The sequence below is a fragment of the Oncorhynchus nerka genome, linkage group LG25, assembly GCF_034236695.1.
Source record: "Oncorhynchus nerka isolate Pitt River linkage group LG25, Oner_Uvic_2.0, whole genome shotgun sequence".
Taxonomy (NCBI): domain Eukaryota; kingdom Metazoa; phylum Chordata; class Actinopteri; order Salmoniformes; family Salmonidae; genus Oncorhynchus; species Oncorhynchus nerka.
The window spans coordinates 32,550,366-32,565,977 of NC_088420.1; the positions used below are offsets into that span (position 1 = coordinate 32,550,366).

The 15,612-nt window shown below is 42.7% G+C and overlaps 1 protein-coding gene across 3 annotated transcripts in view; it reads left to right on the plus strand.

Annotated features, from left to right (window-relative positions):
- The first annotated feature begins 632 nt into the window (after positions 1-632).
- LOC115109792 (multiple C2 and transmembrane domain-containing protein 2-like) overlaps positions 633-15,612 on the plus strand; it is a 42,755-nt gene continuing 27,775 nt past the window's right edge. Inside the window, exons 1-10 of one of the 3 annotated variants that reach the window (XM_065009745.1) lie at positions 633-822; positions 2,103-2,823; positions 2,959-3,183; positions 4,073-4,132; positions 4,238-4,334; positions 11,425-11,567; positions 11,781-11,857; positions 11,979-12,090; positions 12,188-12,220; positions 14,908-15,102. In XM_065009745.1, coding sequence (XP_064865817.1) covers positions 2,131-2,823; positions 2,959-3,183; positions 4,073-4,132; positions 4,238-4,334; positions 11,425-11,567; positions 11,781-11,857; positions 11,979-12,090; positions 12,188-12,220; positions 14,908-15,102 — 1,635 coding nt within the window. In that variant the 5' untranslated portion in view covers positions 633-822; positions 2,103-2,130. Of the gene's footprint in view, positions 823-2,102; positions 3,184-4,072; positions 4,133-4,237; positions 4,335-11,424; positions 11,568-11,780; positions 11,858-11,978; positions 12,091-12,187; positions 12,221-14,907; positions 15,103-15,612 lie in introns of all 3 variants that reach the window. The other 2 variants (XM_065009746.1, XM_065009744.1) reach the window with 2 other exon arrangements.

Consider the following 15,612-nt stretch of genomic DNA (forward strand, 5'->3'; position numbering starts at 1 on the left):
GCAACTCGGTGTGCTAAAGTTAAAAAAAACGACATAACACAAAATGCATTATGATAAGGTACTTAGTGTTGCATGAACACAAACTTGTACAAAGTTATTGTAAGTAAGGAAATAACAAAGGCAATGTTGGCACCAGCGTAAAATTCCCTGCTGCTTTCAACAAGTTAGGGCAGGTTCTGACCGCAGAATATGCACATTTCTGCATATGCAGAAACAGGTGAGTGACGTAGCACCCAAAATGGCAGGGAATATTGTACGCTAACCCTAACCCTATAAAGGTGTGTAATAATTGTACCTTTTGTTTTTTTGAAAACGATGCCTTGCTGGTATGAAAGATACACTCCTTATGTTTCCAAAACGGTACCACAAGCAATGTGTGTTCACACTCAGACCGACTGTCAGAGCTCTTCACAAAAATTCCCCGGAAAGAAGATACCTTCATGATATGTGCTAAAGGTAGTTTGCATCTATGAATGGGGTAAGTAAAGAGATAGAAGCCTGTTCACCACTTAAACCTGCTGTTGGTGGACAGGAAGCATTTCCTTGTGATGAAACTCACCTGGTTGGGCCATGAACATTAAAAGGGTGGAACTGGTGTGGCCTGTTTGGTGGTGTTGTTTCTCTCCGCCAATTGTCAAACCTGTCTTGAAGCAAGAGCATGTATTTACAAGTTCCTTCACAAGTGACTTCCTCATTTTCACCATACTGTTGTCTGATGACTGTCAACTCACTAACTCTCTGGAAGTTTCAAACAACATACTTGGAACATATTTATATTTCCTTTCTGTAAGGTCGTGAAGCAGCGGTGTACTGTCTAAACAGGTATGTGGATGTTTTTCATATTTAATTATGTAATATGATGATAATTTGTTAAAGGCCCAATGCTGCCGGTTTTATATAAATATCTAATTATTTCTGAGTATCAAGTACATTCCTGTACAGCTTTTCATTAAAATTGTAAAAAAGAAACAAAAGCCCAAAATAATTTATCAAGTCAGAGTTTTGCTAGGAGTGATCTGAGTGGGGAGGGGAAACCTGAAAACTAGCTGTTATTGGCAGAGAGGTTTGGAACTTGCTTTGTTATTGGTCTATTAACTTATTTACCGCCTGGTGATGTCACCCGGCAAGCCGAAAGTCCACTCTTGCAAAACCTGCTGATTAGAAGGTCCTGTGTAGATTGTATTTTCAACCAACAACTATCAGGAAAAGACAATGATCAAATTGTTTCACACTTTTACAGTGTTCGTTTCATGAACAGTTGTACAGTAGGATACAAAAAACTGAATTTTGACTGCACTGGGCCTTTAACAATCTCTATAGGATACAATATGAACGACATTTCTTTGATGAGAACCCAGAAATGTGCATACACACTAAGCTAACATATGTAATTGTCTTAAGATGGTCATACCATGATTCTATTTGATTTTGCATTTTAGGACCCCTTTAGGTTAAAAAAAAATATATTACAAAATTATTTGACAAAATCTAGCATTTGGTCTTTACAACTATAGCCCATAGAAACACATTCAATAACACATGCATAAACGTCAAAAAAGACCGTTAGAAAATTAATCACAAGGAATAATGTTTTGAAGTGTCTGTCCTATATCTAGGACATATAATAAAGCCCAGGAAATATATATATTTACACATATTTAACCCCTTATTTTTGTTGGCATAAACTATCTCTATACTTCCATTAATTTGTATGGGTTACCTTCAGACGACTCCCGTGACACTTGTGGGGGTCGTAAAGCAAAACGGAGAACACCATCGTGAGAGTCTCCCCTTTTCACAGTGTAGCCCAGACCATTCGGACAATAAATATGTTTTCATGAGAAAACTGAGTTACCGGATGTCTCATGGACTGACAAACATCGCTGTAGCTCGGCCATCTTCCACCACAGATGCGGAAGGCTGACACATGTGGATGCGGTGGATTGAAACACAGTCCATGCAAAAAATATTTCTAGCTTAAACTGATGGATTTTGATGGGGATTTTTGCTATTATATTACTTAGATTGACCAACGGGTGGGTCAATATACTGTCAAGGATGAACCAATAATGTTGTCATTTTATCTTGTCTCTGTGTGAAAGGTGTAGCCTGTGCTCTGCATATCTCAGCATGGGCCCCAAGAAGAAAAGTGTCTGGGAGAACCTGTGTGAGAAGACCAAGACCCAGTTTAACAACATAAAGAAGAAGACAACCCCGGGGAAGCTGGATGAGAAAAAGCCCAAGCCCCTGCGTTATAGACGCAGTATGTCAGTGCCAGACCTGAGGTTTGTTCAGGAAGCTGAATCCTCTGCAGTAGAAAGTGCATTCCCCACAGCATCGGACGCCATCTTATTTGGTAGCTCCTCAGATTCAAGTGATAACACCTCTTTTATCTCAGTCCCTCTATTCATGGACGGGCTGACTGCAACTGATGCAGGCCCCTCAGGTAGAAAGACTGTGTATGGTTTGGCTTTCAAAGATAACATGAATGTGTCTGTTTCTAGAATGAGTGCACCTGTGGAGACACAAACTCTCTATGATGAATCAGAAGAGGAGGACATGGCAACCTTTATGGGCAGAATCCACATGCCATCAGACAAATGGAACACACCTGCAGAGAGATCAACTTCTTCTGCTTCTTCTACTTCAGCAGAAAGAGTAAAAATACCAGCGGACAGAGGGAACCCACCCGTACTTACCCCGAAATCAAATGCTCCAAATATATATGTGTGCACAACAAGATTGACTTCATCAGTGGAGGGAATAAATGTTTCTACAGAAAGATTGCTCTTCTCTGAAGACAGAGTGGCCGCTAGGGACCGAGTGAGTACATCTGCTGAAGGATTTGCTTCTTCTGTCTCTGACCAAACAAACCTAGTTACAGAGAGACTGTCTGCTTCCAGTGAGGGAGGGAAACAACCAGCAGAAGTGAAATGGTCTTTTCCTCCAAATCCACAGGACAGATTGAACATCCCTCCAGATAGATGGTCTCTGCCAGTGAACAGGGCGGACAGGATTGGCACCCCTGCTGACAGTATGGACGGTTCTGCGTGTGGAACCCCATTAGAGAAAGAACCCTACATGTTCTGGCCCACTGACTCTGAGGACTTGGATATGCCAGAGCCCCCCGTATCCACATACATCAGAGACATCTTCTGCAGGGAGCTTCAGGAAGACATTGAGGTCAGATGACACACTAATATTGAACTTTATCATACCCTCCACAGATATAGTTATAGGCCTAGTGCACACAGTGTAAAGTCAAAATACGGACTAAAATACAGTTTTCACACACGTTTTCATATAAAATAAATGTATCTACAGTATGTCACAGTAACACAGGATACTTTAGTGACCATAAGACAGTATGTTTGACGTAGTGTATTTTCACTGTGGTCTCATTAGCATGAACATTTGCAAGCTCTCTTTTCACATTCAAATAATGTGGACTGGTTTTTCACACTCTTGAGCAGTTATGCCTGCTCTCTGCCTCAAGGTTTTCTATGATCAGTCTCTAGATCTGTTACAATAGAATTGCGTAAAGTCATGGATTGTGCTTAAGATAATGCTTCAGTGTTTCTTTGTCAGAAATGTAACCTTTATGTAACTAGGCAAGTCAGTCAAGAACCAATTCTTATTTACAATGACGGCCTACCCAGGCCAAACCCGGACGACGCTGGGCCAATTGTGTGCCGCACTATGGGACTCCCAATCACGGTCAGATGTGATCCAGCCTGGATTCAAACCAGGGACTGTAGTAACACCTTTAGCACTGAGATGCAGTGCCTTAGACCGCTGTGCCACTCGGGAGCCTGATATGATGTCAAATAGAAGCAAACATTTTTTTGAAGCTTTTGTGTAGACCTAAAGTCACTTCCAAGGTATTATCTGTGGATCTGTCTAATTGATGTTTGCTATGCATGGCCGGAAACTTGCTGATCTAACTAGTTGCAGTCACAATTATAGTAAGTTCAACGTTGGTCAAGAATGACAACCGAACATTATAACATGTAACTTTGTTCCATACTGTGTAGAATGTCTTTTTGATATGCTTACATTCTTTCTCCCGTAGTTACCCAGCGAGCACAATGACTTCTATGCCCAGCCCTTGCAGGATCAAGCAGGCAACAATGTGAGTACTGGACTTGGACATTGTTAGACCCTGTTAATGATAATGGACAACACTAAGGCTGTAGGCTATAGAGCATCATATTAATGTGATTCCTTTCATTGACAGGCTATGGCAGCAGGGAGCCAACCTGGTCCTATTCAGAAGTACCTCCTCACTGTCAACCTGAAGGAGGGCAGGAACCTGGTCATCAGAGACCGTCACGGTAAGTGGAAGGAAAGTACCTGGAACTTCTGGAGGTCTACAAATGGATGAATGTAATCTCTGAGACATGCTGGATATATTGATATATACAGTTGAAGTCAGAAGTTTACATACACCTTAGCCAAATACATTTAAACTCAGTTTTTCACAATCCCTGACATTTAATCCTAGTAAACATTTTCTGTCTTAGGTCAGTTAGGATCACCACTTTGTTTTAAGAATGTGAAATGTCAGATTAATAGAAGAGAATGATTTCTTTCTATCATCACATTCCCAGTAGGTCAGAAGTTTACATACACTCAACTAGTATTTGGTAGCCTTTAAATTGTTTAACTTGGGTCAAACGTTTCGGGTAGCCTTCCACAAGCTTCCCACAATAAGTTGGGTGAATTTTAGCCAATGCCTCCTGACAGAGTTGCTGTAACTGAGTCAGGTTTGTAGGCCTCCTTGCTCGCACACGCTTTTCATTTCTGCCCACAAATGTTCTATAGGATTGAGGTCAGGGCTTTGTGTTGGCCACTCCAATAACGTGACTTTATTGTCCTTAAGCCATTTTGCCACAACTTTGGAAGTATGCTTGGAGTCATTGTCCATTTGGAAGACTCATTTGCGACCAAGCTCTAACTTCCTGACGGATGTCTTGAGATGTTGGTTCAATATAGTCACACAATTTTCCTCCCTCATGAAGCCATCTATTTTGTGAAGTGCACCAGTCCCTCCTGCAGCAAAGCACCCCCACAACACGATGCTGCCACCCCCATGCTTCACAGTTGGGATGGTGTTCTTCGGCTTGCAAGCCTCTCCCTTTTCCTCCAAACATAGTGATGGTCTTTATGGCCATTGTTTCATCAGACCAGAGGACATTTCTCCAAAAGTACGATCTTTGTTCCCATGTGCAGTTGCAAACTGTAGTCTGGCTTTTTAATGGCGGTTTTGCAACAGTGGCTTCTTCCCTGCTGAGCGGCCTTTCAGGTTATGTCGATATAAGACTCGTTTTACTGTGGATATAGATACTTTTGTACCTGTTCCTCCAGCATCTTCACAAGGTCCTTTGCTGTTGTTCTGGGATTGATTTGCACTTTTCGCACCAAAGTACGTTAATCTCTAGGAGACAGAACGCGTCTCCTTCCCAAGCTGTATGATGGCGGCTGCGTGGTTCCATGGTGTTTATACTTGTGTACTATTATTTGTACACATGAATGTGGCACCTTCAGGCATTTGGAAATTGCTCCCAATGATGAACCAGACTTTGTGGAGGTTTACAATTTTTTTCTGAGGTGTTGGCTGATCTCTTTTGATTTTCCCATGATGTCAAGCAAAGAGGCACTGAGTTTGAAGGTAGGCCTTGAAATACATCCACAGCTACACCTCCAATTGGCTCAAATGATGTCAATTAGCCTATCAGAAGCTTCTAAAGCCATGACATAATTTTCTGGAATTTTCCAAGCTGTTTAAAGGCACAGTCAACTTAGTGTATGTAAACTTCTGATCGACTGGAATTGTGATACAGTGAATGATAAGTCAAATAATCTGTCTGTAAACAAGTTTTAATGACTCCAACATAAGTGTATGTAAACTTCGACTTCAACTGTACATACTTACAATTTGAGGAGGAGTATATTATGCTGAGTCAGATGATGAAAAAGCAGTTCATCATATTTACATTGCTGATCTTAAAAAACTATTGTGGAAGCAAATACTGTACAAAGGGCACCTACCTGTGTCGAATGTATTTTTGACAGTGATTACAGCATGCTGTTCTTGTTCATCGTTATTTTCACCTGCGTAAAGACATATGTTCATATCACAGTAGCTGCCCTAAACAGTATGTTTTCACTGTTTTAGACAAACTGAAGCAGAGCAATTGAGATTATACACTACCGTTCAAAAGTCACTTAGAAATGTCCTTGTTTTTGATAGAAAAACATATTTTTGTCCATTTAAAAGAACATCAAATTGATCAGAAATACAGTGTAGACATTGTTAATGTTGTAAATTAATATTGTAGCTAGAAACTACAGAGTTTTTAATGGAATATCTACATAGGTTTACAGAGGACTTGTGAGCCATCTGTTTCTCAAACTAGACACTCTAATGTACTTGTCGTATTTCTGATCAATTTGATGTTATTTTAATGGACAAAAATGTTGCTTTTCTTTAAAAAAAAACCTTCTAAGTTACCCCAAACTTTTGAACAGTAGTGTATATTTGGTGAAACTGTCCCTCAAATTGTTTGCTTTACTATGGTAATTTCCAATAGAAACTGTGTTCCACTTTCACTCAACATTAATCCCGCCCTGACTTTCAGGGTGTGTCTCATACACACAGAAATCAAACAGGGGGAAATGGTGTGGTCTACAGTATGTGTAGGCCTAATGACAATGCTGTTGATCAATGCTACTGTTTACAAGTGAAGGTCCCTGTTAAATGTTGTCGGTGAAGAGCAGGGAGACACCAGAAAGGCATGCAGTCAGACCAGATTTGGTCTCTGTCTCCAAAAACACACCTGGGAGCCTTTCCTTATGGAAGCACATCCTACTCCACTCCATATTAGCAGCTACACTAGAGGTTACATGGGCCTGGTATCTTAGATAGGTTTCTGTCACTGGAAAATATGGATTATCTTCATATAATGCAGAAGTTTATTTTGCCAGCCAAGCTCCTAGTGGTGGGCTGAATAGATTGCGAAGCACTGTGGCGGTTTCTATGTAGGCAAATGTGTGTGGAGAAACAAATGATGTGGTGTGGTTTTAATAACCAATGCAAATTTTAAAGGCTAAATTGTTAAGTCAGTTGGAGAGTGCATGCAATGTTTTGCAGCTGCTGGCAAACTATTTTCCTGCCATAAATGACAAACTGCCACCTGCTGGAGATTTCCTAAAATACATCCTAAGAAGTTCTCACCTCTGTGTGTTCTGAACCCCTGAAAGGAAATCCCTGATCTCACATCATTATGGTGTGAAACGTTTGTTTACTTTGTCATACTTATGAGTTCAGTCTGTATAGGACAGTAGATGTTGACTTGTTGGAATGTCATTATATAGCGTTCTGTCATATTCTACACAGATTAGATCAGGGATGGGCAACTGTTTATGGAACTCAGTCAGGGTCTCAATGTACTTTTGAGAGTTAGAATAGTAGAATACACAAGGTGCAATTTAGAAACTTGGTTGTGCATCAGCAGTTTCTCTTGTTTTATCAGTCACTGACAGTCACTCAATTAGCCATGTCAGCTAACCATTTTTAGACTGGTAAATTAGGCCGAATACCGACCGTTCATGCAGGGCACGTGCCCAGGGGCCCTGACCTCCAGGGGGCCCACATTGATCTGGTTAGTCACTCTCACTCAGATATCACACGTGGCATAAGTCATGGCAAAATGTGTATAATTGCAGGAAATGTACTTTACAACTGCAAACATTTCTCTGCACCCCATGGCAAAATGGTTGAATTGCAGGACATTAACTGGATAAATAAATATCTGTCCCATGGCAAAATTTGTGGAATTGCATGAAATGTGTTATACAATTGCTCAATTCTCTCTGCCCCATGGCAAACATTTGTAAAATTGCAGGTAATTAACTTTAAAACATAAACTTGTCTCTCTGCCGCCAAGACAGGGGCCAGTCAAATGTTTTGACTTTAAGGTGGGGGAGCCCCCCAACCAATCTCACTTAAGGGCCCTACACACATACACACTTAAGGGCCCTACACGACAGAGCGTAGTTTTCACACGTAGTTCTATATACTTTTGTTTGGCTCAAATCTCGGAACGGAACATATATGACACTCCGTCGCTCTGTTTGCGTGAAGTGTGTAGTGGCCTTTAGGGCCCCCAAAAAGGCTAGGGCCGGCCCCATCAAAGTTGCCCATCCCTGAATTATACTCAACGACTGTGGAATACTAACTGATTGTTTGGGGTCTGGATCCCAAAAATGATTGATTGTTAGACATAACATTTTCTGAATATGAATGATCTAATCTCACCTCCAAAATACAACTCAAATGTATACCTTTTTTTTTTTTTTTTACATTTCCTCAGTCCTCTGTCAATTGTCATTGTGGACTTGTAGGGATACAAAGAGATTTTGTCTGGGGAAGCAGCAACCTCAAGTGTCAATAGACTGAATTGCTGTTTGAAAGTAACGCGTGGCCTTCATTCATTTCTCCTCTGCTATTGAAAACTAACATTACTGCAACATTTTGTTTGTTGGATGTTTTTGGCTGCATTTCAATAAAACCTTCTTAGATCTCCAATCTTAAGTTTCACCTCATCGACCATCGCTGCCATATGTAGGCTTTTTATTTGTCAAATGTATACATTTTCTTTTTTTTAAACTAGACAAGTCAGTTAAGAACAATTTCTTATTTTCAGTGACAGCCCAGGAACAGCAGGTTACCTGCCTTGTTCAGGGGCAGAATGACAGATTTGTACCTTGTCAGCTCAGGGATTTGATCTTGCAACCTTTGGTTTACTAGTCTAACACTCTAACCACAAGGCTACCTGCTGCCCTGATACAACAGGTGTAGTAGACCTTACCATGAAATGCTTACTTACAAGCCCTTAATCAACAATGCAGTTTTAAGAATAATACAAGTTTAGAAAAATATTTACCAAATAAATTAAAGTAAAAAATAAAAGGGCACCAATAACAATAACGAGGCTATATACAGGAGGTACCGGTACGGAGTCAATGTGCAGGGGTACAGTTTCGTCGAGGTAATTGAGGTAATATGTACAGTACCAGTCAACATTTTGAACACACCTACTCAGTCAAGGATTTTTCTTAATGTTTTACTATTTTCTACATTGTAGAATAATAGTGAAGACATCACAATATGAAATTGCACACATGGAATCCTGTAGTAACCAGAAAAGTGTTAAACAAATCAAAATATATTTTGTATTTTAGATTCTTCAAAGTAGCCACCCTTTGCCTTGATGACAGCTTTGTACACTCTTGGCATTCTCTCAACCAGCTTCATGAGGAATGCTTTTCCAACAGTATTGAAAGAGTTCCCACATATACTGAGCACTTGTTAGCTGCTTTTCCTTCACTCTGCGGTCCAACTCATTCCAAACCATCTCAATTGGGTTGAGGTCGGGTGATTGTGGAGGCTAGGTCATTTGATGCAGCACTCCATCATTCTCCTTCTTCTGTGGATCTGTTGGGGCGGTATGCAAATTGGAGTGGGATGATGGTGTTGATGTGAGCCATGACCAGCCTCTCAAAGCACTTCATGGCTACAGACGTGAGTGCTATGGGTCGGTAGTCATTTAGGCAGGTTCTTGGGCACAGAGACTATGGTGGGCTGCTTGAAACATTTAGGTATTACAGACTCGGCAAGGGTCAGGTTGAAAATGTCATTTTCTTGCCAGTGGGTCAGCGCATGCTTGGAGTACACGTCCTGGTAATCCGTCTGGCCCTTCAGTCTTGTGAATGTTAACCTGTTTAAAGGTCTTGCTCACATTGACTACGGCTAGCATGGTCACACAGTCATCTGGAACAGCTGGGGCTCTCATGCATGCTTCAGTGTTGCTTGCCTCGAAGCATGCATAGAAGTAATTTAGCTTGTCTGGTAGGCTTGTCACTGGACAGCTCGCGGCTGGGCCTCGCGAGCATCGGAGCCGGTGTAGTAGGATTCAATCTTAGTCCTGTATTTAGGCTTTGCCTGTTTGATGGTTCGTTTGAGGGCATAGCAGGATTTCTTTTAAGTGTCCAGGTTAGAGTCCCATTCCTTGAAAGTGGCAGCTTTACCCTTTAGCTCACTGCAGATGTTGCCTGTAATCTATGGCTTCTGGTTGGGGTATGTACGTATGGTTACTGTGGGGATAACGTCATCGATGCACTTATTGATGAAGCCAGTAACTGATGTGGCATACTCCTGAATGCCATCGGATGAGTCCCGGAACATATTCCAGTCTCTGCTAGCAAAACAGCCCAGCTTAGCATCTGCTTAGCATCTGCATTATCTGACCACTTCCGTATTAAGCGAGTCACTGGTCCTTGCTGCTTTAGTTTTTGCTTGTAAGCAGGAATCAGGAGGATAGAATTATGTAGCCCTCCACTTGTGCTGAGGTTTCCTGTGTAACTGTGGCCATGGCTTCCCTGGCCTTGTTGTCTCGAGCCACAGCTCCCTGCTAGTTGAGACCTTACTTCTCCTGACAGGATGTCACCATGATGATGATGCAATCCCCACACGCCCGCTGCCTCTTCACCGTTTTCCCAACAATCAACATGGTGCCAGAGACCCACCAACACCATCCACTGTCATTACATATTCTAAAAGGACCCTTGCCACCAGCCCCCACTTCTATTTTTTTGTTCTCCCTTTTCACCGTTAATTTCCATCGTCACCGTTCTCAGTCATGCCAGAGCTTTTCTTCTCACTGGCTGCCACATTCTCCTCCTGTCAAGTTGCCTGGAGGTTTCCCTGTCACAGACTGGCAGGGTGGAGCTGCTGTGGGTCCTGCCTGCCTTTGGGAGATGTTCATTTGGAGTGGGGAGCTGACAGGCCTGACAGCCCATCCCCGCAGGGCTTTGTCATGTGATTCAAGCCTCCCTGCAGGCTCTCTCAAGCACCCCTTTATTCCTCCATACAAATGAAGGTATGGGACTGGCTTTCATTTTTCAGCCAATCTGCATGCAATGGCTGAAACAAAGACACCCCGTCCCCCCACTCCACCACCAGGCAGACTTTCTTAACAGGCTTGGGAGATTAACACCGGTTGCTCCTGGTTGCTGGACTTTATTTACTGGTTCTCTCATGCTGGCGAGAGTTTCTACTCTTTCACAATTAAACAGCTACATCCCTCTGTTTTCTGAAATAAATGTGGGGTGCACCTCCTCCCTGCATATCTCAGTTTCTCACACAACCGCTCTTTGATTTATCTAGCTGGGGGAAGGGTGTGGATATATATTGTCATATATGTGTGATATCTTTTTTTATACCATTTTTGTAAATTATGATACTCACCCCTTAGCAAGTATGATTTTGTGTCATGATTGATTGTGTTGATAATGTTGTGATCTTATAATGGTTTTTATCTGCTATTATCTGAACATTCCATTTTCCTTCATTTTCTCTAGGTACAAGTGATCCTTATGTCAAGTTCAAACTGGAAGGAAAGACGTTTTACAAAAGCAAAGTTGTGCATAAGAACCTGAATCCAAAATGGAGTGAGTCCTTCTCTTTCCCCCTGCAGGATTGGGAGCAGGTTGTCGACGTGAGGGTGAGTATCCCATTAATCTGTTGTTTTGACTTTCGTTGTCTAAGTAACACCTGCACATGAACGACAGTGTACTTATATTGTCTTAAAAGTGTCATAGCTATGGCCTGTATAGGATACACAACTGGCATACAATAAGAGTTCATTGTGCCAAAGCCTGATTGACATACAAAAAAACATATTTTATTCAGAGTATGGTGTTTCTAATTGCTGTAGGTCTATGATAAGGACCGTACCACTGATGAATTCATGGGTTCCAGCACAATTGTGATCAAAAACCTTGAATTAGACAAGTGAGTAATACACACACTACTAATCACTCAGCCTGTATATCATCTAGTAAACTGCAGAACGTCTTGTGTAGACTCAATCTGGTAAATGATTGTATGTGTCTGTATCTCTCTCTTTGTCCAGGACCAGTGAGATGGTGTTAAGTCTGGAGGACCCCAGCAGTCTGGAGGATGACATGGGCGTCATCGTCATTGACACATGCCTAACTTTCAGAGATGCTACGATCAAAAGACCAGTAAGCCTCATTTGACTGGAGTCTAAATAATGTTGCATCTCAGATTTTCAATCTCAATATTTTCACGTTTGTCCGTAAATGTTTATCTCCATTACAGAAATGGCACCTGAAAAATAGAAGAAGATTTAGGGTAGGTCATTGCATTTTCTACTTGCGTATTTTTCTTGTGTAAATGTAATTCTAAAAAGTGTTCTATGCCAATATCTGGCAATGTGTCTATTGCTAGAATAGATATTCACAATACAAGTTATACTAACAGTATACTCCTCATTACTCGTCAGATGAGAAATCAAAATATGGCTGATATTGTGCCTATTTTCCAGCAGCAGGGGGCAGTATATCACTGCATTATAAACGATGACCATGACAAAGAATGAAGTCAAGTCCGAGGATTTTTGTTTTTGTGCATGCGTTTTCAATCGTAATTGTGTGAAATAATGTATTTCTTAGTTAATGGGGTTAACTTCCTTGTCACATTGCCAACGACAAGTTTTGTTTTTGGAATTGTATTGTGTTTACAATGTCAGACTAAACCATACATTAGAATGATCTAAACATTTTAACTTCATATTTACATGTTAAATAAGCTCACTTAGGAGTAGAGCCTCTTTGGGGTTTAATATACAGCTCTATCTCTTTTGAAGCATTGCGATTTAGGCTGAAATTGGAGGCAGTTAAAGGGTTTTGTTTTTTAGACTGACGCTTCTCTTATTACGGTGATTGTGGGTTTATTCTCACACCTATTCACTCGCTACATCTGCCACAGTTTAATCTCCTGATAGGCCAGTAGACGATCTCCATTTGATGTTAAATAGATAAGAAATAAAACCTATTTCATAGACACATTGTATGCTCTGCAGATGGACAAATGAACAGACAAAGAAACAGAAATGTGTGATCCGACTCTCCCGATGTTCCTCTGCTCAAATGATGGTACAAATGTAGACTTCTGCAGAGGCAGATGGCATAGCCAAGATTTGTCTGTAGCAGTATGACTATGTTAATTTTGTGACACGATTGAATTAATATTTTTTATAAATATAAAATCCTGTTCCATTTGACACCTATCCTGGTGTCTGGGACTGAGCACTAAGCTCTTAATCATTCTTCATCTCCCACTGCTACTCCCCACTCGTGTTCAGTACAACTACCACAGAGACAGTGAATAGAAAATGCCACAGTAAAACTCTGTCCCTGTGCATTGTGTGATAGTGTTTCTGTCTGGAGGGGGCTGTGTGGGAGAGCGGGGGCTCTGCTGTTTGAGGCACGTTGCCAGTATGAGATGCCGAAGATTCGTGATGCTGATAATTCCCAGGCATAGTGGGCAATAACCCAGATGTTAGGATGTAATATCACAGCTGTGGATGGACAGAGCCGAGCTACCAGCCAAATGGATGTAGGTCTGAGCCCATCCTGCTCGTCCCCATGCTGTCCTAGCATATGGAAGCAATCGCAGACCCCTTTAAGGACCAGGAATAGACTCTCTTTAGGGGCCACTTACAGTTAAGTGGAATTGTTTTGTTGGCCGCTGAGATAGAAATGTGTCCAAGATAAACACTTGGCGGGCCCTGCTTCATGTCGCTCCTCCACTCCACTGTGTTCCTCCTCTTTAGAGAGGAGATGAGGGATATTTATAGGGCCGAGCAGCACTGTGCCATGGTATTCCATGTTAATACAGGTCCCTGAGACGTACAGGCTTTGATCCCCAGCGGCCTGGCCCCTGGGTGACGGTGTGGGCAGTGACCCCGGAGAGGAGGGGAGGGACGGGGTGGCAGGGGGCCATAGCTGGGGCTGGGCTGGGCCTTTTGAAGCCGTGCCGGCCAGGGCAGCAGAGGGAGACAGAGTATCAAAGAGGTCGGAGCAGATTACAGTCCTGTTCTTTAATTACGGTCAGCCTCACACATCCCCTCTCTCTCTGCTGTTTGTTTTGAAAGAGATGGCCTATCACTGCACAGGCTCAAGGGAACTTTGAACACATAGATGCGTATCAAGGCCTGTTTCTCCCACTCTGTAGAGCCTCAGATCTATCTCTTTTTAAGCATTGTGATTTAGGCTGAAATTGGAGGCAGTTAAATTGTTTTGTTTTTTAGACTGACGCTTCTCTCATTATGGTGATTGTGGGTTTATTCTCACGCCTATTCAGTCGCAACATCTGCCACAGTTTAATCTCCTGATAGGCCAGTAGACAATCTCCTTTTGATGTTAAATAGATCCTCCCCGTCTTCCCCTGTGGCCCGGAAGGACGGTTAGATTTGGGAAAGGCTGTCCTTGATGTCTCTGTGTTCTGATATCCTGGACATCTTGTTCCTCTCATACCCTTCTTGCTGATTTTAGAGATTTGATTGGATAATTGAGATTTAGTGAAGAATAGACCAATGTGTACAATGCTGTATATGTCATTGCCAGGCTTTATGTACATCCATGCATAATTTGCTGATGAGAGGGCTGTGTGGTTGGTTTGCATCATTACTCACTGCGGCCGGCTGTCTCCTGTGCAGTATGCCAAGTGTCCTGCCTCCCCACACTCTGTCTCTAGGTCTGTGATGAGTGGGACTGTCACAGCCAGGGACATCTGGCGGCTCTGCTCACTGACACCCCCCTCTCTCCAGGAACCTCTCCTCTCCCCACTGACGTGGCTCTGCTACATTCACTGGAGAAAGGCTAATGTGCTCAAACAGAAAGAGGCTGTAGCCCATGCAGTCCATGCAGATGAGGTGCCAGACTTGAGGCACCGGTGAATAGTGGGGTAGCCACTCAGAGGGTTTTGTCATGGAGGGTGTCCTAATGCAGCTGTGTGTCCATGTTTGTGTCTCTCAGGGAGGCCAGAACCAGAAGGGGGACCAGCCCCAGGATAAGGACCAGCCCCAGGGTTCAGCTGAGGCCACCAATATGAGCCAGCTGTGGAGTGGCGTGTTCGGTATTACCCTGTTAGAGGGACAGGACATGCCTGAATACGGCCAGGGGGACGTCTATGTGCGTTACAGACTGGGAGAGCAGAAGTACAAGAGCAAGGTGAGCTTATTTCTCGATCTATTAGTCCTTTTGCCTCCTCCCTTCCTTTTGTCTCTTCCCTTCCCATTTGCACATGCTCTCCACCCTCCTTTCTGCTACTAATTTCTTCCCACTCCCCTTTCTCTCCTTCTCTCCCTCCCTCACTTTCTTTCTCTCTCCCTCCCTTTCTCTGTCCCTCCCTTTCTCTGTCCCTCCCTTTCTCTGTCTCTCCCTTTCTCTGTCTCTCCCTTTCTCTGTCCCTCCCTTTCTCTGTCCCTCCCTTTCTCTGTCCCTCCCTTTCTCTGTTCCTCCCTTTCTCTGTCTCTCCCTTTCTCTGTCTCTCCCTTTCTCTGTCTCTCCCTTTCTCTGTCCCTCCCTTTCTCTGTCCCTCCCTTTCTCTGTCCCTCCCTTTCTCTGTATCTCCCTTTCTCTGTCTCTCCCTTTCTCTGTCCCTCCCTTTCTCTCTCCCTCCCTTTCTCTGTCTCTCCCTTTCTCTGTCTCTCCCTTTCTCTGTCTCTCCCTTTCTCTGTC